Source organism: Mesoplodon densirostris, chromosome X, assembly GCF_025265405.1.
Source record: "Mesoplodon densirostris isolate mMesDen1 chromosome X, mMesDen1 primary haplotype, whole genome shotgun sequence".
NCBI lineage: Eukaryota > Metazoa > Chordata > Mammalia > Artiodactyla > Ziphiidae > Mesoplodon > Mesoplodon densirostris.
The window spans coordinates 109,999,247-110,022,581 of record NC_082681.1 but is presented as its reverse complement, the minus strand read 5'-3'; the positions used below and the strand labels follow the sequence as shown (position 1 = coordinate 110,022,581).

The 23,335-nt window shown below is 43.1% G+C and overlaps 1 protein-coding gene across 5 annotated transcripts in view; it reads right to left on the bottom strand.

Moving 5' to 3' along the window:
• DMD (dystrophin) overlaps positions 1-23,335 on the bottom strand; it is a 1,698,782-nt gene that overhangs the window by 103,412 nt on the left and 1,572,035 nt on the right. For all 5 annotated transcript variants that reach the window (XM_060087208.1, XM_060087209.1, XM_060087210.1 and 2 more), the window contains one exon: positions 9,848-9,922. In XM_060087208.1, coding sequence (XP_059943191.1) covers positions 9,848-9,922 — 75 coding nt within the window. The remainder of the gene's footprint in view (positions 1-9,847; positions 9,923-23,335) is intronic.

Here is a 23,335-nt window from a genome sequence, read left to right as displayed (position 1 = left end):
AGGTGCTGGCTGTGCATAATCATCCTCAACATCCTGGGTTCAAATGCTAACTCTATTCTTTTCCTCATATGCCACAAGTGAGGAGATCAGATGGATTTTTTTTTTGTCTTTTACAGAATCCTAGGCTTTGAGAACTCAAAAGCACCTTTAGAATCGTCCTGCAGTTGGGAAAACTGAGACTGGACAGGAGGAGACCTGCTCTGGGTATTATGGCAGGACACATGGAGGTATGTACTGAAAAGCAGAAAGGTGGGCGGCAGAAGGTGTCCTTACAGGCTGTACAGGAAAAGAAAAGAAAACCACCCCGCATTCTCTACTAGCAATAATACTGGGAGAAAAAAGAAGCACCAAAATGTTGGCTAGAATAAGCCCGATGGTGCCCATACAACCCCAGGCTCATCCCATGGGTCAACCTGGATACCCCAGGTTAACAATATAAACACTCCTGTAACCTAATTAGTACAGACACAGACAGGGGCGGGCGGCTAATGGTGCGATAACTCCTATGTGTCTGCTGACTTTTTGGCCCAGGCAGCAGAAGGCGTCTGCGGAAAGAGGAGGCTGTTGTGGACAGCACATCATTCTACAGGCAGCTTACACTTCAGGCTGAAGGACTTTCCAAGCAAATCTTTGCCCAGCAAGAAAGTCAAGCACTTTGCTATAGTTATCTTTGCTGTGAGGGTTAACTCCAGAGGTGCTGAAGTTGGCAAGAGACGTTTTGCTAAAACAGCCACACAACGCAGACCCTTTGATCAAAGCAAGGAAAAGAAGTGGCTCATTGTATTGATGGGTAGCCATGAGTTACAGGTTATCACAGTTGTTTGCTGCTAGCAATAACATTAGCCATTTTTACCTGGTCTCAGGGAGGCCACTGGGTTTGGGACTGCCTATGTAAGAAGAAGACGTCCAGGTTACCAGCAGCTAAAAGCAATCCTGGCTGAGACTCCAGTCAGTGCTCCCTGGTTTCTAAAGTGGTGTGTGCTCACACTGGTGGTTCTTGATCCAAGAGATCAAGTGCATCCTGGTATGGCCCTGGTAGAGGGAGGGCACTTGGAGCTTGTACTTGGCCTCTCCAGACCCTATGCTGGAAGGCACCCTGTGGTTGTGATGCATATCCTTGTTTTAATGTTGTTGCTGTACTGTAGGCTTTTCCTTTCTACAGTCATGAACTGTAGATTTGTAAGGACTGTCATTTGGGTTCTGTGAGTCCTCATCAGCTATGGAGCTTAACTATCATCCCCGGAGCAATTAGTGCCAGAATGGAGATTGTTTAGAAGACCCCAACTCATTCTTAGCTGAAAATATGGGTAAGGCGTTATTTTAAAAGGAAAGAAAGATGATTCTAACAAAAGGGATGAAAATAAACCATTGATGCTGGTTGCCAAGCTACCCATGGTTTGAAGTAGCACAGGCTTTGAAATTCGTTATCAATGATATAACTTTCTACTGGAAACTGGAAATGGTAGAACCTGAACTCCAGGAGCTAACGGAATGGATTAGAAGGGGATAGCAAACTGATGGTAAGTCTGCTAAAAATTCAATTCCTTGATTGCAGGAGCAAAAGCTCAAATAAGTTCAGAACCTTCTTCCATTGAGCTTCACCCTCTCTGGCCTGCAGGGAGAATTCCAACTAAAGGAACCTGGGAACTAGCACTTTTTGATAAATGGGTGACACCTGAGAGACCAATTACAATTAAAAAGATAATTCAAGTGGGGGAACTTACAGGTGTTCCCTACTTTACCACCATTTTCTTTTTCAGTGCCATACTAGTAGTCCCTGGACTGGGGCTACAAGTAAGAGCCTCAAAGGCTGGTAATATCCCAAAACAATACCTTACCTAGTTGAAAGGTAAGTGCACAATAGTTGAAAAATAAGTTGAAAAATAAGTGCAAGAATTCCACAGGGGCAGGGGGAGTGTGACGCGGCATGGGGACGGGGACGAGGAGATGCGCCTGCACAGGACGTAGTCCTTCAGGTGAGGGCAGGAGCGTTAAGCTCTGCGCCAGCGGGCTGGAAGTCGTTCCCGAAAATGGGAGGTCTGTGGCTTTCGGGCACTCCAGAGAGGAACTTCCCTGGAGGTGCAGTGGTTAAGAATCCGCCTGCCAATGCATGGGACATGGGTTCGAGCCCTGGTCCAGGAAGATCCCACATGCCACGGAGCAACTAAGCCTATGCGCCACAACTACTGAGCCTGCGCTCTAGAGACTGTGAGCCACAACTACTGAACCCGCGAGCCACAGCTACTGACGCCCACGCACCTAGAGCCCATGCTCCGCAACAAGAGAAGCCACCACAATGAGAAGCCCCCGCTCAACGCAACTAGAGAAAGCCAGCATGCAGCAACGAAGACCCAACGTAACCATAAATAAATAAATAAATAAAATTGAAAATAATTAAAAAAAAAATTCCACAGGGACTGATGGACTGGATTACCCCTTTCTCACACCTCACCTAATTGGGGCTGACCGTCACACATGTTTTGTTGCCTAGTGGACAGGACAGCCCCATTTTTCTGTATGGAACCAATGTGACCCCCTATCAAAAATTGGGAAGAGAAGGGGAAGGGAAAGGGGAAGCCCAGGTATGTCTTATCCTGCTACCAGCTAAATATGGACTAGTCCAGTGGCTGAACCCAGGGGATATACTCTTGGTTGGGGGAGAGAGTTTGGATGAAAATTTAACAATAAGGAAGAAAGATAAGATTGTTGCCAAGGGAAGAAAGCCACCAAATGGGTATTAAAAAGGGAAAATCTAACATAATGCTTGTGCCTAGAAAGATGCTTTAAAATAAGAGAATAATATGCTCCCTTGGCTATGACTCAGATGCCCTTTTAAAAAGCCAAGAAGTGAGCAGGACATCTGGCCAATCTATCGAACGCACTGGGTGAAGAGGTGGGAGTTCTGACTGTGACCAAGACTCCATGGAGCGGTATTAAAGTGGTTATGGCTTTTGGTGCTTGTTTCACAGGATACATCTGTCATTAAACACCTGCTTTGGAAAGTACCCTGTGGGAATATTTACCCAGTCATATCTGGAGAACACTGATTTATAATAATCTGAATGAACACGGCATGGTCATTAATTGTGATGATGAAGGATTATGAAAGGTATTGGGTATGTGGTAGAAAGTTTATATGGTATATGCCTCATCTGTCACAATATTCTGTGTTAAAAAAAAAAAGAAAAGCTAGTGTTAGTGTGTGAGGAAAGCTACAAATCGGGATGCTTGGATCATTGAGGAAAAACTAAGTTGAATTTGGTGGGCCTACTTCCCTGAGATTGAAAAGCCAGAACTTTTGTTGCTGTTGTTACTTAGACATTCAGGTTTATTGTTGACACCTGTTTTCTTCATATTGAAGTTTTCACACAGAAGTCTGGATTAAGTTGATAATATGGAAGTAATATACGTTTACTTTTGAGAATTTTCAATTCCATTTTAAATGATCAAGTAGTTTGTAAACCATAGGTGTAACCTTTTAAGATGTTTCGAGTACAGAAGTTTGTTTGACATAGGCAGGATTCATGAGATGTGTTGGGGATAAATGGTAAGAACAGCATGTTTATATTAAACATAGAAAGGGACTGAAGGACCAAGAGATATGTAATATTCCAGAGGCAACTGAGTACAAAGTGTGTATTGTATATGAAATATACAAGAGGCATTAATTATACCCATGGATACTTAATATTCATGCGGTCTTAATTCGGGCACCTATCAGTGAGACACATTCTGGCCCCATGTGTTGTCTGCTCCAGAAACTCAAGTAAAGACCATGGCCATTGACCAGGCTAAGTATCACACTATAACTGTGGTCAGGTGCGCTTGTCTCTGTGTCCTCAATAGAGCAAGTTTATGTCATTGGCCTTAGGTGAAAAGCCAGAAATTTGCTGTGGACGGCTATAGATATTTCTGTGGCACACCCAAACCCAAGTTCATTTAGGAGTGACTACTATTCCTATGATGTCTGCCTGGGAGACTCAACATTTCTGTATCTCAATTCTATTTCCTAGTTATAGTAAAGACGTTAGTACACAGTGGCAACATGTCTGGTGGACCAAAGAGCATGGGACTGCTTGAACTAAAAGAATCTTAGGAGAATTAGGAGCTGGGCGAGGACTACCTGGCAAGGTAGAATTTGCTTTGAGTGAGAAAAGACAAACCGATGGAAAAGACTGCCTGGTGCAAAAAGAACACATCAAGGGAATCCAATTCCAGGAGAAAAGAGGATATCAACTAGAAATGGAACCAATGATAACCCGAGAATGGAACCTACAAGGTCCTCCTTAACAGCCTCAGCACCATGACTGAGAACCCACCCTTCTTTCCCTCAGTGAGCAACTCGTGGGTACTGGACACATTTCGAACAGGACTACAGTGCTCCCCCTGGGAGAGAGATGCCTCCTGTTACCGGACCCCTCTCTTGGGGCACCGATACCCATCAAACCATGTAAGTGGAGAAAACGAGTTTGGCTCCATCCTCAAGATGTTTTGAATTCTGAAATAACAGAGACCTGGCCTCCAACCTATGTGAAAAATAATATAATGGTATACGGGAAAAGGAGATTTTTGCGGGGAAGGGACAAATAATTACACTGGCCTCTTGGGTCCCCTTGCTGTTGAGGTAGCTGGTGGCGGTGGAGGCATACTCTAACGCTGTTGCCTTCTTGTAACCTTTGCCTGCAAGAGACTGTAGATTTGTAAGCAATGTTACCCTGGGTCCTGTGAGTCTTCTTTAGTGACCAAACCCTATCTGATGCCACCTTTCAGTGTATGCACAAAAGGTGAGGTGCGTGTACCAAGAAGGGAGCACCTTTTTTTTAACCTGGTATGTCATGGTAAGGATGAGTCTGGCCATTGTGCCTCTATTCAGACAACTCCAGGCTGTACAAAATTTCTCTACTGTGTGATTTAGTTGCTGAACAGAAGCAAATTGTTCTATACTTCTTGTTTGCAGAATATCTGTCACATTTATCAACTGCAGTATATTTAGCCCTATGGTTTGGGCTCTCTCCAACCCACCACACACTAATAAACTAAATACATGGGCTTTGTTAAGTGCATTTTTATTTCTGCTCTTAGAAGTTGGCTATATTTTTAATTTTAGAAGCTGCAAACCTATAGGGTGTTCATGAGAACTACAGCTGAGAACTGTAAAGAAAGAAAAAGAAAGAAAAAGCTTAGATTATCTTCTTCATAACTTTCAGTGGGGTATCAGCCATATGAACCGGTTTATAAATCCTTCTTACCCAGATTTCCTCTTTGTCTCTGCTTTTCTGTCGCGTTTAATTTTCATTCACAATGCCTTGAAAGGCAGTATGGAGTCATGCAACATTAAACGGATTACAAACTGGGGACATTATAGGCCAATGGTGATGCTCTAGACTTAAACAGCAAATCCTCTATAGTGGATAAAACTGTGGTATTCAGGTTTCTGCAATACTGAAGCTTTGATAGTGAAGTGAAAAAAGTGAAAAAGACCAAGTGCTTAGTGGCGGTAGCATGGCATATTTTCTAAGGCATCTGTAATTCAAACTCTTTACTGGCATCAGGAAATCACTGAGATAACGCCATTAATTTTCATTAAAGTAAGAGTTAGTGGACACGACCTTCAGTTGGAAAAGGTAGCCAGGACAAGTTTTGTTTGTCTGTACCACAGAGAATAGCTCTTTATCATGGCTTTACAGGCACAGAAATGACAAAAAGGCCGGAGCAAATCTAAAATTAAGAGGAAATTCTGAAATCATTTACTGAACAGTTAGTTAAGTAATGTGACCACGCATGTTTTCAATAATAAAAGGATAGGTGAACTCTTCATTCTATATTCATACGACACGTGGAAACCTCCTACCCTTCTTGAGAATCTAGTACTTAATTTAGATAAATACACCCTAATTTTGCTGTACCTAAATCTTTTTCAAATATGAGAAAAGTCATGCTTAGAAAGGAAATGCTGAGAATTTCAAATCTGTTTAAAAGTGACAATTCTACAGTCTACATTCAGAGCTTAGCTTTATTACAAGGTTATAATCACCCATGGCCAAAATTTTTTATAATATCAAATCCCCCTGTTTTTCCAACGTTTATTGGAAATGTTAACATACACTGAAATCATAGACAATGAGACACATATGTGAATAGAAAGAGTTTTTAACAGGAGGAGAACTGAATAATGCCTAAATCCAAGGTCAAGAAGAACACTATGGAAAGGAGTTTTCCAATGAAGTCAATTTGGGGCCTTTTTCATAGTATAACCTGGAACAGCTGATTATCTCTTCTGAACTTTTCGTATCTCACTTTTACATCTCTCTCTGTACTATAGCACTTTGCAGTAACCATTTCATAACTGCCCCTTTCTCAATGGAAGCCACTACCTCTGGGACGGCGTGGGGACCGAAGAAGAAAAAGAGGCAGGAGACTTTCTCCATCCAGCCGTCCGACTCCACTGCACCTCCAACTGCCTCTTTGCAGCTGTGGCACATTAACAGGTCCCCAAGGAAATCCTAGGCCTGGGGAGTCCTTTAAAAACCACTTGGCAGCTATATAGCTGAAAAATGATAGCTTCAGACTGTAAGCTATAGGGAAATGGAAGCCTGAATTTACTTTCATTCATGCATCCATTCCTTGAAAACACATTAAGCCCTCCTCTGTGCCAGGCTTTGTGCTCAGCATTGGAGAGACCAAGATAAGGAGGAAAAGCCTACTCTCTCCTTCCAAATAATTTCACTTCTAGGCCATTTCTTCTCCATCTCCATGTGGAAAACCACGCACGAGCAACACCAGTTGACTACCTTACGGCTAGCCTCTGCAGACCCCCTGGGTCAGACGCCTTCATGGCTGAAGGTCTGGCAGCCAGGGGTCACAGCCCTCTGCTCTTCCCCAACTCTGGCCCAATTCGGGGTGATTTCATCCTTGGCAGCCTCTCAGTTCATTAGCTTCCTATTTCATCTCCATGGAAATTCACATCCAGTCCGCCTCTGCCGCCCACGCAAATGGTCATATCCTAGACCCAGCCAGCCGAACTGCTCCGCTTCTGAAATAACGTTTAGCTTTGCTGCTGTGTGACCACAACGTCTCGGCTTTCCAGTCACTTTTGCACGATCTCTTCCTCTACCTCCCTGGACACTCGGCCTCTCGATCCCCCTACCTCCTGATTACCAGCTTCCACCCCAATTCACAGCCTCTCCTACCCCATGCAGACGCGACGGACAGCACTCCAACCACTTAACCACTCTTTGGCCCAAATCCCTACTTCACTTGCCCGGCTGGCCTCTGCCCACCTGGGACAGAACCATCCGCTTCCTGACTACTGGCTGTGCCTGGAGAAACACCCCCGCGGATTGGTGCTGTCGGAAACCGCTCAGCAGACTCTGGGCTCCACGATGCTGCTTCTCAAAATAGCCCTCTCTTTCCCCACAGAGGTTAAGGCCAACCTCGACTCTATCCCCTTCTGCCATTAGCTGCAGCACAGGCCCTCTCCTCCACCTTCACACAGAAAACAGAGCCCTCCCCGCGGGCATACCTCGCCCGCTTCCCACTAGGTCTCCTTAAGTTACCTAGCCCGGCCCAGATGCTTTCCTCAGCCCCACTCCTTACAGCGGAAGAGAGGCGTCCCCTTTCTTCTCTTGGCCTCTGGATTACCTTCCCCTCTCCTCTGAGAGCTCACACGTTGTAGTATCTCCTGAGCCAGCAACTTCAGTTTTGTCCCCGCTTCTCAGATTCATTTAAACAGACTCAAGCGTCTCTCAACCTATGTGCACATGCGCTCCATTAACTCCTCAGCCCCTTCCAGCTAACTACCGCCCCTCTCCCCTCCCCTTCACAACTACATTTCTCCAAGAATCGTCTCAACTGTCTTTACATCCCCACTTCTGCTTTACTTTGAAGCCCACTTCACCACCTCCCCCGTGCCTCTAAGATCTCACCAAACTTACTAAGGACCTCCTCGTGGCTAAATCCAAAGGACACTTTTGCCAACCTCACCCTGACCTCCCAGCAGCATCTGACCCCGGTGGCAGGCCCCTTCTTTCTGCCCGTGCAGTATGTGCCAGTATACCTTCTTTGTGTCTTCCTTTGCAGTCCCCTCTGTACCTTGTCTGCCCCCTGTCCTAAATCCTGTTTTCTTGTTACTTTACACTCTCCCCGAGCATCTGCACGCTTATGATTCCTAAACATTGCCCGTATGTTTCTCCTGAGCGCCACAGCTCTATGTCCAGCTCTGCCAGGCACGTCCACCACTCACCCCAGGTGAGCACCTCAGTATCTTCCTTGATTCCCCCTCACCTGGCACATTAAACTCATCACTAAGCCCTATCAATTCCACCTCGTATTTTTCAACTCTCCCCACTTATCTCCATTCCTCCTTTGCCAACTCAGGCCACCATATTGCTCGTTTAGACGAATGAAACTGCTCACCAAGTCTCTCCCCCAGCAGGTGTACACCACCGCCAGGGTGAAGGCTCTATTCCACAGCCAGAGCCATTTTTCTAAATGACAAGCCCGTCGTGCCATCCCATTGCACGGCTCCCCACTGACCTCTAAACTCTTTAACTTAAGTTTAAAAGGCCTTTCACAATCTGCCTCCTGCTTCTCCTCCAGCCGAATATTTTACCACAGTCCCTCCCTGGAGCTCCTGTGCTTTAGCCATGCTGCAGTATTTGAAGTTCTTGACTGCATCTCTGGACCCCACGCCTCAGCACATGCTCTGCCTTCTGATGAGAACGTTCTTTCTGGAGTGAGCTCTGCTTACCCTTCTGGACTCACGTATCATAGATACCACCGCGTCAAGCAACCCCCACAACTCATGGTACCCGCTCTTCCACTGTCACATGACCTTGAAACTGTCCCTTCACTTTTTCTCAGGGTGTCCATAAAGTCTTTTTTTTTTTTTTTTTTGTGGTACGCGGGCCTCTCCTGTTGCAGAGCACAGGCTCCGGACGTGCAGGCTCAGCGGCCATGGCTCACGGGCCCAGCCGCTCCACGGCATGTGGGATCTTCCCGGACCGGGGCACGAACCCATGTCCCCTGCATCGGCAGGCGGACCCTCCACCACTGCACCACCAGGGAAGCCCCATAAAGCCTTAATAGAGGTTTTTTTGTTTTTTTTTTTTTTACAGATTGTAGATGTTCTTGATGATCTTATATACATACACCTATGTCTCTAGACTTATGGACACCCTGTATATCCCTCATTAGACTGTAAGTTCCATCAGGGTAGGGACTGTGCCTATCTGTTTCATGGTCACATTAACAACATACATGGGCTCTCAAACAATATTATATCTGGTAACATATATAAACTATCTGATGAACAGGCAGCATTGTATGACACTTTGGGAATTTTTCCCACTGATATAAGCTATTTAGCAAAAGCAGAAAAACAATCTTGTCATCTTTCTTCTATGACAGTATTTATCTGAACATTAGCATTCAAGCTAAAAAACAATACACATCTGTGAACTCTGGTTTGGGTAAGGCAATCTGATGCTAATACTTCAAATATTCAATACATTTTATAAGAAGAAGTAAAGGCAGAACAGGTGGAGATAATTCAAGTTCCATAAAGATAATTCTGGATGCCAACGCCATTAGTTAGAAAATAAAAATTACTGGTATCTTATCAATTCAACATCAGTAGCTGAGGAATGGTGACAGGAATGATTCTAAACAATGTAACAAAGCAGTCTAGGTGAACACTCAGCCAAAGATACTTTAAAAAAATGAATTCTATGTTACACCTGGCCTTGAGAGAGCTATTTCTCCCCACTCCAACAGCAAATACTCCCAACCATTTTTTTTTAAACCAAAGAATAACTATCAAGTATTTCGAGCACTGGTTAATACTTACAGCAAAGGGCCTTTTGCAGTCTTCGGAGTTTCATGGCAGTCCTATAAGCCGAGAACCTGACATTATTCAGGTCAGCTGAAGAAAAAAGGGGGAAAACAAAGATCATTTGTTATTTTCTCAAAAGGCACAGATAAACTCCCAATGGTTTGCCAACAACAACAACAAGAGGCTAGGGGAAAAAATCTCTTGTATATGCCCCAATTTTGGAAAGGTGAATTTCTGTCAATATGAGGAAAGAAAAAAAAATGTCTTTTTGCTCTTTGACAATCAGGAAAGCTAAGTTCTGTGAGGGCGACAGTGGCATAGCCTGCAGGGAGCTCATATAGTCCTTGTGCCCAAGAGGGAAAAGAAGGACAGGTATTTCTTTTTTCTAGACTGTAATCTTGGTTCTATTGTAGTGAAACTTTGCTACACAAGGTGAAAGAGAACAGGGAAAATTTCCCTGAAACAGCTATGAGAACTTAGCAAACAATCAAGTGGCAACATAACATGGTTTTCTGATTATCAAAGTTATACATGCTCACTGTGGAAAACTTAGAAATGAAAGGAAAATATAAAATCAAGTAAACAAATCATCCATAATCCCATTACGCAAAGATATGCACTGTTAACATTTTGAATATTTCTTACCCAACACAGGCATGTGTCTCTGTGTGTGAGATGTATTTTAAAATTGGCACAGTTAACCCTCATTCCAGGTTTAGGGCCACCTGATCCCACAGGTTCCTTCTATTTAACTATTTTGCATTTATCTAGAAAGTAACTAATTCAGCAAACACAGGATAAAAGAGAGCTGGCTTAAAAAGAAGTCCACAAACTCACATGTGTGTACAAACACACGTACTAATTGGAAGTTTTTGCTCAAAAATTTGGATGCAAGCTAAACATACAAAAATGATACTAGGGTTTCCCTGGTGGCACAGTGGTTGAGAGTCCGTCTGCCAATGCAGGGGACATGGGTTCATGCCCCGGTCCGGGAAGATCCCACATGCCGTGGAGCGGCTGGGCCCGTGAGCCACGGCCGCTGAGCCTGCGCGTCCGGAGCCTGTGATCCGCAACGGGAGAGGCCGCAACAGTGAGAGGCCCGCGTACCGCAAAAAGAAAAAAAAAAGATACTAGATGTCAACAAGAAAAGTTGCGAATCCGTATCAGAATGGATATTTGTTTCTGTACATATTCTGTACTAATGAAGATACTGCTATTCTAAAAGAGATTAAAATAAGTAAAATAAAACTGGGACTAAAATAAACATTTAGCTTTATATTCTAAGGTGCAATCATTCTAATATTCTGCACGGAGTAACAGCTCAACAATTTCTGCTACAGTGGTTTCTACTGTCACCTGTCTATCAAGCCCCAACTCACCTCACCTAGCAGAAATCTATATTTAGATGATGCCCTCACTCAATTTTGCGTAAGCCTTGATATACGCCAAGATATATTTCTTTTCTTGCATTTTTGTGTATTTATGTTTCATAAACCCAGCTCCAAAAAGCTCCTTGAAGACAAGTACCCTGTCCCCTACTTCTGTCGCTATTTCCCAGTGACTTAACATACAACTGCTCTCTGAAAAAACAGGTCTAATACAGCTCAGGGACTGACTGACAAACTGAATGAATATATGAACAAAAGAATGAAAAAAAGAAAAAATATACTGGCAAACATGACTAACTGCCATAATCAAACGGCACCCACAGAACCAATTCTAATTGGAGGTTAAGAAAGGGAAATAATTTAATCCATATCCAAGTTGCTTCGGTCAACATTATTAGATTGATGGCCTTTGCAGAGACCAAATATAACAACCTAAATTGAAATTAGGGGAAAGAAAAACAATGTCTGTAATTTACTTTAAAATTTTCAATGTAAAAACCAAAAAGACTGACAATATTAAATGTTGGCAAGGATGTGGAGCAACTGGAACTCTCAGACACTGTTGGTGGGAATATAAAATAGTACAACTACTTTGGAAAACCAGGTTAGCAATTTCTCATGAAATTAAACATACATCTATCTTATGACCCAAAATTCGACTCCTAGATATTCAGCCAAAAGAAATAAAAACATGCCCACAAAAAGATGTGTACGTGAATGCGCATAGTAGCTTTAATTCATAATAGCCAAAAACTGGAAAGAAAACTAGAGTAGAATGAATAAACAAATTGTGGTGTAGTCACACAACAGGACACTACTCTGTAATAAAAAGGAACTAACTACTGAGAAAGCAACATTGTGAGCTGATCTGAAAAACATTACCCTGGGTAAAAGTCAGGCACAAAGAGTAAAAAAAAAAAAAAAAAAATACTGCTTGATTCCACTTATATGAAATTCTTGAAGAGGTAAATCTCACCCATACTCTGACAGAAGGCAGATAGATGGTAGCCGGGAGTGGGGACGGGGTGGGTAACTAATTGAAAGGAACACAGGGGTATTTTTTAGGTGATTGAAATGTTATATATCTTGATTGATATGAAGGTTATTTGAGTGCATACGTCTGGCAAAAACTCAAAAACTGTACACTTAAAATGGGTACATTTTACTGTGTTTAAAGTATGCCTCAATAAAGTAGATTTTAAGAGTTAAAAAAACCCTCACAGGGACCGCACAATATGAAGTATGTGTGTGTTAGCTTACCTACATTGCAGAGGCGGTCAGTTGTCTTAATCAGGAAAGCACACTCCAGGGGTGGTTGGCTAGCAATTAATCAAAAAGCCTCACTCCAGAGCCACCACTGCTAAGTGCTTCAGCTATATTTAGCTCTTGTTACACCTAAAATCCTATTAATACACCTACTATCCAAATTAATGTTGGATGGGCTTGTGTTAGTGATATTAGTGGTTTACAAAATACCAGGACTGTTGAAAAGGGTTGAGAATAGAAACATTCCCTGCCCTTACATTAACAGGGCGTGGGAAGAATCTAGCAGGCCCTCCACCTTTAAAAATGGTGCCCTAGGCCGGATTCCAAAATCTCCAGCTGTAGTTCACCGGATTCTTGGTCGCCTGCATTCAATTAGATGGCTGACAAAATCCTGCTGTTGCAGCAGGGGTTTGCCAACTTGACTGTACACCAGAATCACCTGGAGGGCTAGTTAAAAATACACATTCCCAAGCCCCATGCTCAGATGTTCTGATTACGCAGGCCTGGAGAGGGCCTGAGGATCTGCATCTCTAACAAGTTTCTAGGTGCTCCTGATGCTGCTGGTCCAGAGACCACACTTTGAGAACCACTGTGTTAAGGACTGTGGCAGGTGTGGATTGTGAGGCTCTCCCGCCAAGCACTCAAAAAGGCAGGGCTGTGACTTCACTGTGCCTTGGGCACAGGCTTTAAAATTGTTCTCTGCTCTGTGGCTAGTTAAGTGTTCATATGTGACAAAGCTTGTTCTGAGGCTTGCTTTCATTATAAACCTGGTAGCCAAGATGTGGATAAGAAGGCAGCCCTCACCTATGTCTTAACCACGGGTGGCTACCAACACATACCTGCCCCAGAGAACCTGGGCAGATCCTTTTTACCCAAATTATGATTCGAGGACCAACAGCACCAGCACCTCTTTGGACCTTGTTAGGAATGCAGAATCTCAGGCCCCATCCGGCTCTAAGAATCAGAATCAACATTTTAACAAGATCCCCAGGTAATTCGTATGCGCCTTCAAGTACAATGGAGTCTTTAATTGTACATTTTAATACAGTTTCTTGTTCCGTGTTGTTAAAGTGCAAGTATAAACTCTCTACAGAGACCTGTGTGGTCTATTGTTTTTGTCTTTCTACATTCCATTTTGTGGGCTTTTAGAGTATTTACTGACTATTACAGTCAATTAGACCAAAAACTCACCTCTGGGATATATTTGTGGGTCTCTTGTTTATGATGAATGCCAGTAAAAGGTATTCAATAAGTTAAAAGTGTCTACTCTTTCCGATTTTCCTGGATCTATTCAGAATTCAGGACAAATGGTCTAAATGAGGTCAGAAGCCCCATCCAAGCCTCACAGTTCATATCAAGAATTGGCAAATTCCAGGAGCTAGAGATCCAAGTGGGAGAAGCAAGGGTGATCTATCTGATTCTTTCAGGGCGCGGTTCACGGTAGAATACTATCAGAGACAAGCATCTGGAACACTCCTGCTCTAGCAGTGCTCTCAGCTTCCCTGAAGCCGTTCAAACTTTCTTCCCTTTCAAATCCTTCTAACTATGGCACATTCTACCTGGCGTTAATCCACTCTGACACCCTTTCAAGCATACCCCCAAACACAATGCAGAGAACAAGACTTCTGCCACCAGTTTTCTGTGTACCATAGTCCAACCAATTATCAAACAGTGATTCAGGAAGACCAAAAGAAAGTAGCAGGGAAAATGTCTAGTTTTCAACATAATGCAACAGAAGCCATACAAATTTACATCCAGTAAGCATCAGTGAATTGCAGCGGAGTTCTGGTGCCCTGAAAGTCCTACTCCAGAGGGTTAACCATCTGTGTTGTCTGAATCCGCCCTCTGGCTTACAGCTGGGAGAGAGAAGTCTCTGCAGCCTTGTGAAAATGTGTAGGATACACACTGAAACCTCAAGATGCGGTAAAGCTGCAGACAATGTGACACTGTCCTGGGCTGAGGCTGGAGCTGACCTCGTAGCTAAAGTATGCATGCAGAATAAAGCTTCAAGCCCCATCCCCACCCCGCATGGGAGGCCGGCCTCCACCTTCCCTGGGAGCTGCCTTTCCAGGACTTTGGCCCAAGTTGTGATGAGCTCACTAGCTCTCACAACCGGAACTCAAGAGGCGTGAGACTATCCAAGAAACGAGTCACACGATGTTTGCATGGCAGCTGGTAGCGAGCGCACTTGGAAGGATAAACATGCTCAACTGTACATTCCTCTTCATGACTTGAATTATTTTATCCAGGGCTGGTTCTGGCCTAAAAATGGAGAAATCTAGAAACTTAAGGAACAAGGGGAAATATGACACCATCTACACTCTCAAGCTGAATCACCAGCTACTGACGTGATGGTCCATTTGGCTTTTATTTTGAGGCACAAAACAAATAACAGGTTTTGCTGCACCTTTCTTTAGCCTATGAATTTCCCTTGACTTTGGTAAGAATTTCTGTTGCATGACTTTTACTTTCATTCTGTGGAAGGTAGTGGTGGAAGGTGTCAAATTCACCAGAAAAGAGGAATGACCGATCAAGTTTGAGCCATAAACCTACACATTGTTGGACTTGCTCTTGCAAAACGCCTGAAAAACGCCTCAGCATTTTAAAGTTATGGGAAAATTTGGAAAATATTATAGAAATAAAACATTAAGGCCCTTCATTTCAATTTTACAGCTGCTTTCTGCCTTTTAATCATACTTCAAAAATCCTGCTACCTATGACCGAACTGAGGTCTAGAATTTAAAACAAGGAGTATTCCGGTCCAGCTTTCCAATGACTTGTGGGCACTTTTTAGAAAGGCCCAAAGTTTCAGTATGTTTATCTATATTAGGTAGAAAGAATGACAATGACCCCATAAACGTAATGAGTGGAAAGAGCTGGATGGCTGAAGATTATCCCAACAGGTGAATTCGTGGTGTGGTCTTTGTTTCCTACCATCTCTATTTCCCAGCACAAATGTATTCCAAATCATTCAGGTGATCATGAGTGAAAAATAAAATCTAGAGGAAGTATGATTTTTGGGGGGTATAGTTCCAACTTCAGTGTTGGCATACAATGTGAATTAAACTACTAACACATGTCCATTTTAACAATTCTCCAAATTTTCTAAAGAAGCCACACAAGGCAGTCTCCCCCTACACTAATATAACATATAGAAAGCCAGTAGATTTTAAAATATTAATAACATATCTCTGATTCCCCAGCCTCACTCTTCCTATAGCGTTCTAATGGACTCTCCACAAGACAAGTATTATTCTTATCGGTTCAAACTCACTAGAACAGGCAAGAGCCACGGACAGGCCTTTATGAGGCTTGAGATAAACTGAGTAATTTAAACCAAGTCTGGCTTGAAAGCAAGTTAAGCCAAGATATCCAGGCTTCAGAAGCTTTAGAGTACAAAGTAGAATTGTGGGGAACTCCTGAAGAACTCTTCAATAATACGGAGGATTTCTGGAATGTATCTTTAAAGGATTAGCCGAGAGAGAGGAGGTACATTAACACATAACACTTGGTCTATAATTTTTTAGATGTATGTGAGGCCCTTTACAATCTACACTCATTAAAACCTCATCATCAACGCTGAGCTTTACTTAAATGGGGAAAAAAATAAACCTACGTAGAGATAAACAGGAATGACACATTCATACTTGTATGAACTGCAGAAAACTGAGTCTGTGCATTTTTAATTACTATCCAGTTGTTTCCAGGTGTGAAACGGTATTACTTATTTGCTACCAGTTATTCTCTAGGATTCTTCTGAAAAATGAAGAGAAGCAAATAAAGTATCCAGGGTAGCACAAATGTGGAAGACTTAGAATTGAGAAAGAGAGACACAAACCAACCCAAACCAAAAATAAAACAATAGGGAAGTTCAACTGTGAAGTCAAAGAGAGCACCAAATCCTGACTGTGGGTTGTTCAAGGCCTTTCTGGCTCCCTCCTTTTGCTTGGCCTCCCTCAGCCCAATCTCACTACCTCTTAGCAACATTGTTCTCATGGAAGAGTTGAAATTCAAATCAGCTTTGCTTTCTTGTTTGCTGCTCCGGTAAAAGGTTTGTTGAGAAAGCAGTTTCTATAACAAATGGCCAATGTAAAGTTCTGCGGGGAGGTGGGGGGGAGGCACCGTGTACCTTAAATACTATTTCTGGGCCTGAATTCTCCCCCAGATAATGGAGAGGTGACTCATGTGGACACTGCTGCACCATGTTCCTTCTACTTAAGCTTCAAATCAGAAAGGAACTGGGCTCTAATTCTCAAAGCCTTGTCCACCAAAAAATATATATAAAATAATATTAATGATTCAGAAAGACTCTTTAGGCAAAACTGGTTTATAGCTTTTTAAAAGACATCCACCAAATAAAAACAAACACAGAGATAGAACAGAGTACTGGTTACTAGAAGGCAAGGCAGGGCGGGGAAAATGGGTAAAGAAGGTCAACTCTATGGTGATGGAGGGAAACTAAATTTTTGGTAGTGAGCACACTGTAGGGTATACAGAAGTAGAAATATAATGTTGTACACCTGAAACTCATATAATGTTATAAATCAATGTTACTCAAGGAAAAAAATATATATATATATTTTTTTTTTCTGCGGTACACGGGCCTCTCACTGTTGTGGCCTCTCCCGTTGCGGAGCACAGGCTCCGGACGCGCAGGCTCAGCGGCCATGGCTCACGGGCCCAGCCGCTCCGCAGCATGTGGGATCTTCCCGGACCAGGGCACGAACCCGTGTCCCCTGCATTGGCAGGCGTACTCTCAACCACTGCGCCACCAGGGTAGCCCCAGGCAAAAATATTGTTAAAAAGACATGCATGTATTCATAATCCTTCCACCTATGTTTTCAATGCTTATCGAGAGTGAGCACATAGGGAAACACAGGCCAGGAAGGCCTCTCTGAGAAAGTGACATTTAAGCGAAGATCTGAAGGGTGATGGGAGTTAGCCAGGTGAAGAGTAGAAAGAGCAAAGCAAGATGAAAGGTCAGCATGTTCAAAAAAGGCTCGTAATCAGAGAAGCGTGTAGACCATTAAGAATCCTAAGAAGGCCCAGACTGCTGAAATCTCAGAGCGCAAGGATGAAGAATGACCCCAGGTAGGCAGGGGGAGGCCCACTGTAGGGCCCTGAACTTCATGTTAAGGACTTAGGTCTTGGGACTTCCAGCTAAACATGGCAGATGGAAGAGACTCGTTTATTTCTCATGTCAAACTACTAGGATGACAGAAAAAGAATTAAAAATGACATCTACCTAAAAGAAAAGAGACAAAACTGGAGAGGAGATGAGAAGAGACTCCAGTGTCTTGGAAGCTTGGAAGATGACCTGATGGTAGCTGCTGATTCAGGAGAAACCCCAAGCCTCAATTCACGTGAGGGGAAGAGGGGCAGGTGGGGCACTAACAAGAGGCATGTGCCCACTTACACAGCCACGAAGCCCCAGAAATTAGAGGCCTCGGGTTCTTCGGGGGGCTGTGCTGTGGCTGGAAATGCAGGGAGCAGCTGCAAGTCTTTAGAGCCCTCAACACCTTTTCCCCTAGCCCATGCAGCCAAGGATGCAGCCAAGCATCCTAGCCACCCCTGGCTTCACCCTGACAGAAGGCTGGAGGGTTGATCTCAGAAGAAGCTGCACCAGACATGGAGGCATCAGAAGTAACTAAACCTGGGAGTGACGTAAGGCACCGAAAACAGAGGTATCAAGTGCCATGGCACTCGAAGAATGTCAATCCTTAACTTCATTCCCTACTCCCGAATTCCATATTGTGCCTTTTCTCCTTCGGTCAACTCACTGAAAAAGCTATTCCACCTAAGCACTTCCTTCTTTGCCATCCTTAGGGTCAGAAGAAACATCAATCGGCAAGGTCTCTAAACTGGTCCTCTACCTCTGATCAGCCTGCCCTGTCATCTTCTTCACGCTGCAGTTAGAACCACACCAAATCAAGCCAATGCTCTTTCCTTCTGGTCTCCTCCGTAACAAGAGACTAACAGGCACACAGTCCACTCTCATCACTGGGCTGAACGATATTATTCCCTTTCTCTGACTCAGGACCTTCAGTCACTGCTCTCCCGTGTGTTCCTTGAGCCTTAACACGGGCAACTCAACTAACCGACGCAACTATCAGAACTCCACAAACTTATAAAATTACCCCAGTCTCCTTCAACTCTCTTCTACACGTCATTAATTAACCATCCCTTCCACACTCTCTTCACAAATGAACACACATCCCAGATTCTCTAGGGCAGAGACAGTTTAATTAAAGTTTACTCTGTATAATAAAGGGGAGACATTTTAAAATGATCAAATGTGACTTGATTTTCATACCTTTTACAATTTTTCATAGAACCAAATTCACAAACAGTTTTTAAAAATTTTGTGCCCTATCTGTCGGGGGCTGGAAAAACACACTTTCTTTGTAATAGGGTTGACACTACCTATTTCAAATCTACCATCCTTTCTCACAGTTGGGGAATCTGTGGTAAATCTATTTTCATGATAAAAATAAACAGCAGTAAATGTCCATTTCCTTTAATGCTAGCCTCACCTTTCAATGATTTCTCCGGTAACCACAGACCATCGGGCACAAACTGACTGAATTTAGTCTGCAGACCTGTTTTTTGTTTTTGTTTGTTTGTTTGGTTTTGGCTCCCGTAATGGTTTTTTAAATTGTTGAATGATTTGCCAACACTTAAAAATCTGGAGACTTCCCATCGTCTTGCTTCTCTGGAAGAACCTAAAGACTCACCTTCTTGCATGTCAGTGGGGGAAGCTGAGGCCCAATTAGCCCCAAGAGAAGCTTTTCAGGTTGACCCACTTCCCACCCAGCCGCCTCCAGTCATTTAAATGACCAGTTTGGCCCCAGGAGGCATTTCTTTTGGGAGTTCTGCCTCAGCCAGACCACTTCCTATTCTCCCCCCAAATTTACTTCCACCCTCTTTTTCATGTCTATGTCAAAGCTTTTACTGTCGAGTTCCTCCAATAACTAGCTGTTATCTGGCTTTCACTCAAATTACGCTGTGGAAACATTTCTTACTGGGTTTTCCAAACATTTTCCAGCTATTAATTCTTTGGACTCCACCATTTACTAATGCATTCAAACTAAAGGACTCTGCCACCAAAAATATTGCCTCAGTACATTTACTTTTCCAGCACAAGAATATGGGAAGACAGGACCAAAACCCATAACTAGTCTACTGAGTGTATATCGTGAAGTGACCATTACTTATACATTTAAAAAATCATCAATTCACATTTATCTAAGCACCTATTATGGGCCTAACTATACTAAGCTCAGGGGTTGAAGATTCAGGCTTCTAAAATACTGGGAAAAACACAAAGATAAATATTTCACTCACACAAAAATCAATTATGTATTTTCTTTGCTTATGTGAGCAGAAACATACACTGCAAAGAGCTGTGTATATATCAGATGCAAAAGTAGTTTCCAACACGACATAAACTACTCCAGTGAACATCTGTAAGGTTAATGGAACTGAAAATTTTCCATATAAGCCATGTTCTTTATGAAATAGTGATTAATTTCTACGTTAGCCCACAAAGGCTTAAGATTTATTTAAACACTCAATATACAATAAAAATAAAATCTATAGCAATACTGGTAAAAATGAATGATATTAACTAACTAGAAGTAGCTTTATCTTTCATTCTTTTACTTGAGGAAGAAAAGATGAGACAAGGAAATGGAGACTTCTGGAAAGATCGTGTTGTGTTCAATATCACTGGCACCGAAGGGCAATAAATGTTGGTGCTCAATGGTTCGAACTGAATGAAATTCGGAAAGGAACTTCCCTACTTTTACCAGGTTTAAGCCGTTAGTGACACTGACACCACATTTGATTTCTCTTCAAATAATATCCCTTCCCGCTGCTCTGGATGAATCACTGGAATAATTCTCTTGCTTACTTACCCCTTACAGCCTGAGCTTGGGCTTCTTTTCTGAAACACACGTAACATAGATATCAAGACTTTCCCAGACATAAAGAAGGTGGAATAAAAGGAGAAAGAACAAAGGTGATCTAGAGAGAATGCTTCTAATCTAGAAAGTTGACTCAGCTGTATTTAACTGTGGCAGATTCTGTAGGTTGTTTCACGCAATACTCATTTTCAAAGTCTTTCTCCCTGGTCTTTCTCTACTACAAAGGCTGGAGGATCTCAATTCTCTAATCTATAGCCAGTGGCAGCCAGGTGGACATGGTTTTGGTCAATGCTTGACAAGGTATCTGCTGGGAAGGGTTTCCTTTTCCAAAATGAAAGACAAAGAGCCTGAGAGGGAGAAGGTCCTTTCTCCTTCCTGCCTGAGGGCCAGCAGTCATGAAGCAACCGGGAGGTCAAAGGTCACTCACTAAACATACTACAGCAGAACAAAGGCCCAGATCTCTGATGGCATCACTGAACTCTTCCTTAGCTCTCTACTGTCTCCAGACTTCTTGGTATACAAAAAACATCAACCCCTATGTGGTTAAGATACAGCTGGTCAGGTATTTTGTTACCTGCAGCAAACGTACTTCTGACACATTAATTGAACTGTAAGCAACAAAATGCAGAATACCAAGTAGAGAGCACCATCCTTCCCTTGCAAACCTCTTGGGGCAGAGGGACAAAGCAGGAAGATCTTGGATCACAGGGTTCCCCATTCTTGCTACCAAGTGGTGTCACTGATGCAGGAAAGCTTGACAGTTAATTTAATGTTGAAAACAATGTTACAGTAGACAGCTCACACGGCTAAGGCACTCTTCCAGACATAAATAGATCTGCGGAGCATCTAACTAGACATTTGTTTTGCATGGGACTATCACAAATCTGACTTGGCCCAGATATGAGGAATAGAATTTTTAAATATACAAGTTATTTCTCTGAAAATTAATGTCTATGTATACATGAACACTTATAAGTAACTAATTTTTCATTAACTCTTTAGACATGTTTATATCTTTATCTCTTCATTAGTGCAAAATCTCCTTAAAGCCAAGTAGTATCTTCCGTTACTCATTGCTCTTAAGATAAATGTTATTTAAAAAATGTTAAGCTGGGCCTCCCTGGTGGCGCAGTGGTTGAGAGTCCGCCTGCCGATGCAGGGGATACGAGTTCGTGCCCCGGTCTGGGGGGATCCCATATGCCGCGGAGCGGCTGGGCCCGTGAGCCATGGCCGCTGGGCCTGCGCATCCGGAGCCTGTGCTCCGCAAAGGGAGAGGCCACAACAGTGAGAGGCCCGCATACCGCAAAAAGAAAGAAAAAAAAAAAATGTTAAGCTTTCGTAACTTTCAACTCTTCAGAAGTCTTAAAACTCAGATTAAGATTTCGTAGTCTATCCTTTATCTAGGAGTGTAAGTTTTAGGTTCTAATTGAAAATGATTTGCATCCTCTGTCTGCCTCTCTCCATTCTCTGGTCCCCAATTCCCACACACCCCCAATATCCATTCCCCTCAATACCACTGTGAATAAAACAGATGCCAAAGTGGACATCAGTGGAAATCTGACCTTAATTACCATGGGAAAAACAAGTTAACCTTTTGCAAAACTTTTTTTTGGAACGTTCCTGCCTCAGGCTGGCACTCACCGTTTAACCTTATTAGGGAAAATAAATTGTTTGGGTTATTATTATTGTTATTGTTATCTGAGAGGTGGAAGAAGATAATTTGTTAAATCCTTAAGCATGAATAGTTAGTCCAAGATAGTACACAGTTCAAGATATGTAAGTGGCCAGGAACATGATAAAATGTGCTTGTTTCTGTGTTGTGTATACTCTAGCTGGGGAGAGGAATGGGGGGACATGCCTCAAACTGCCCATGCATCCAGAAGTCTCATGATAGTATGATGTTTATAAAAATGAAGTATGTTTCAGTTTTATGTGTTACTTTTTCTGGAGACTAGATACTAGCGATTAGATCCTTTTAAAGATACTAATATAGAAATCATTCTTAAAAAAGAAGAAAAAAGGGCTTCCCTGGTGGTGCACTGGTTGAGAGTCCACCTGCCGATGCAGGAGACGCGGGTTCGTGCCCCGGTCCGGGAGGATCCCACATGCCGCGGAGCGGCTGGGCCCGTGAGCCATGGCCGCTGAGCCTGCGCGTCTGGAGCCTGTGCCCCGCAATGGGAGAGGCCACAACAGTGAGAGGCCCGTGTACCGCAAAAAAAAAAAAAAAAAAAAAACCAGAAAAAAAAGACCCACCACTTAGCTGCAGCTGTTATAAAATTAATCAGTGGCAGGAGCTTTTCATTAGATAATGGACTGCCTTGTCCCCTGACATAGACTGAGTTGCTTTTAATAAGAAAGGATGCCTTAGGGAGAGATCCGCATGCACCCGTCTATGTGTCTAGACAATACATTTGAATCAAGAAATGAAATGTTCATGTTATGGGAAAAGACTCTTCTTTATCACCTCAGAACTCTGATGTAGTTGGAGGTTGCCTGATATGAAGCATGTCCTCCCTCACTTGACCCGTTTGAGGGTTCAGTCCAGAAATTAGGCAGACTCTTGAGTTCCTCTGTCCATCTCTTAGATGGCTCTGAAGTCTCACAAATGAGTGTTCCCCTCTCCCTTTTCAGTAGCCATGTCCAGGCTCCCCCCACCCCCTTTTTATTGACTCCTACTGCACAGAAGGCAGGAACCATTCCCCCCTTCTCTACCTCTGATCTCAGCTTTCACTGAATCTGACCCAGCCTTTATTCTCCTTTGACTCCTGGACAAAACTACTTGGGGACAAGCTTAAAGCAGCCTTTTTTAAAAATGTAGGTGACTCTTACTTCAACCCTTTTTGTACCCAAGTATTCCCTATAGAGTTTAAGAGAAAAATGGGAAGTGGTGGGCCGATGGCCAAAGGAACGCTAACATTCAGTGA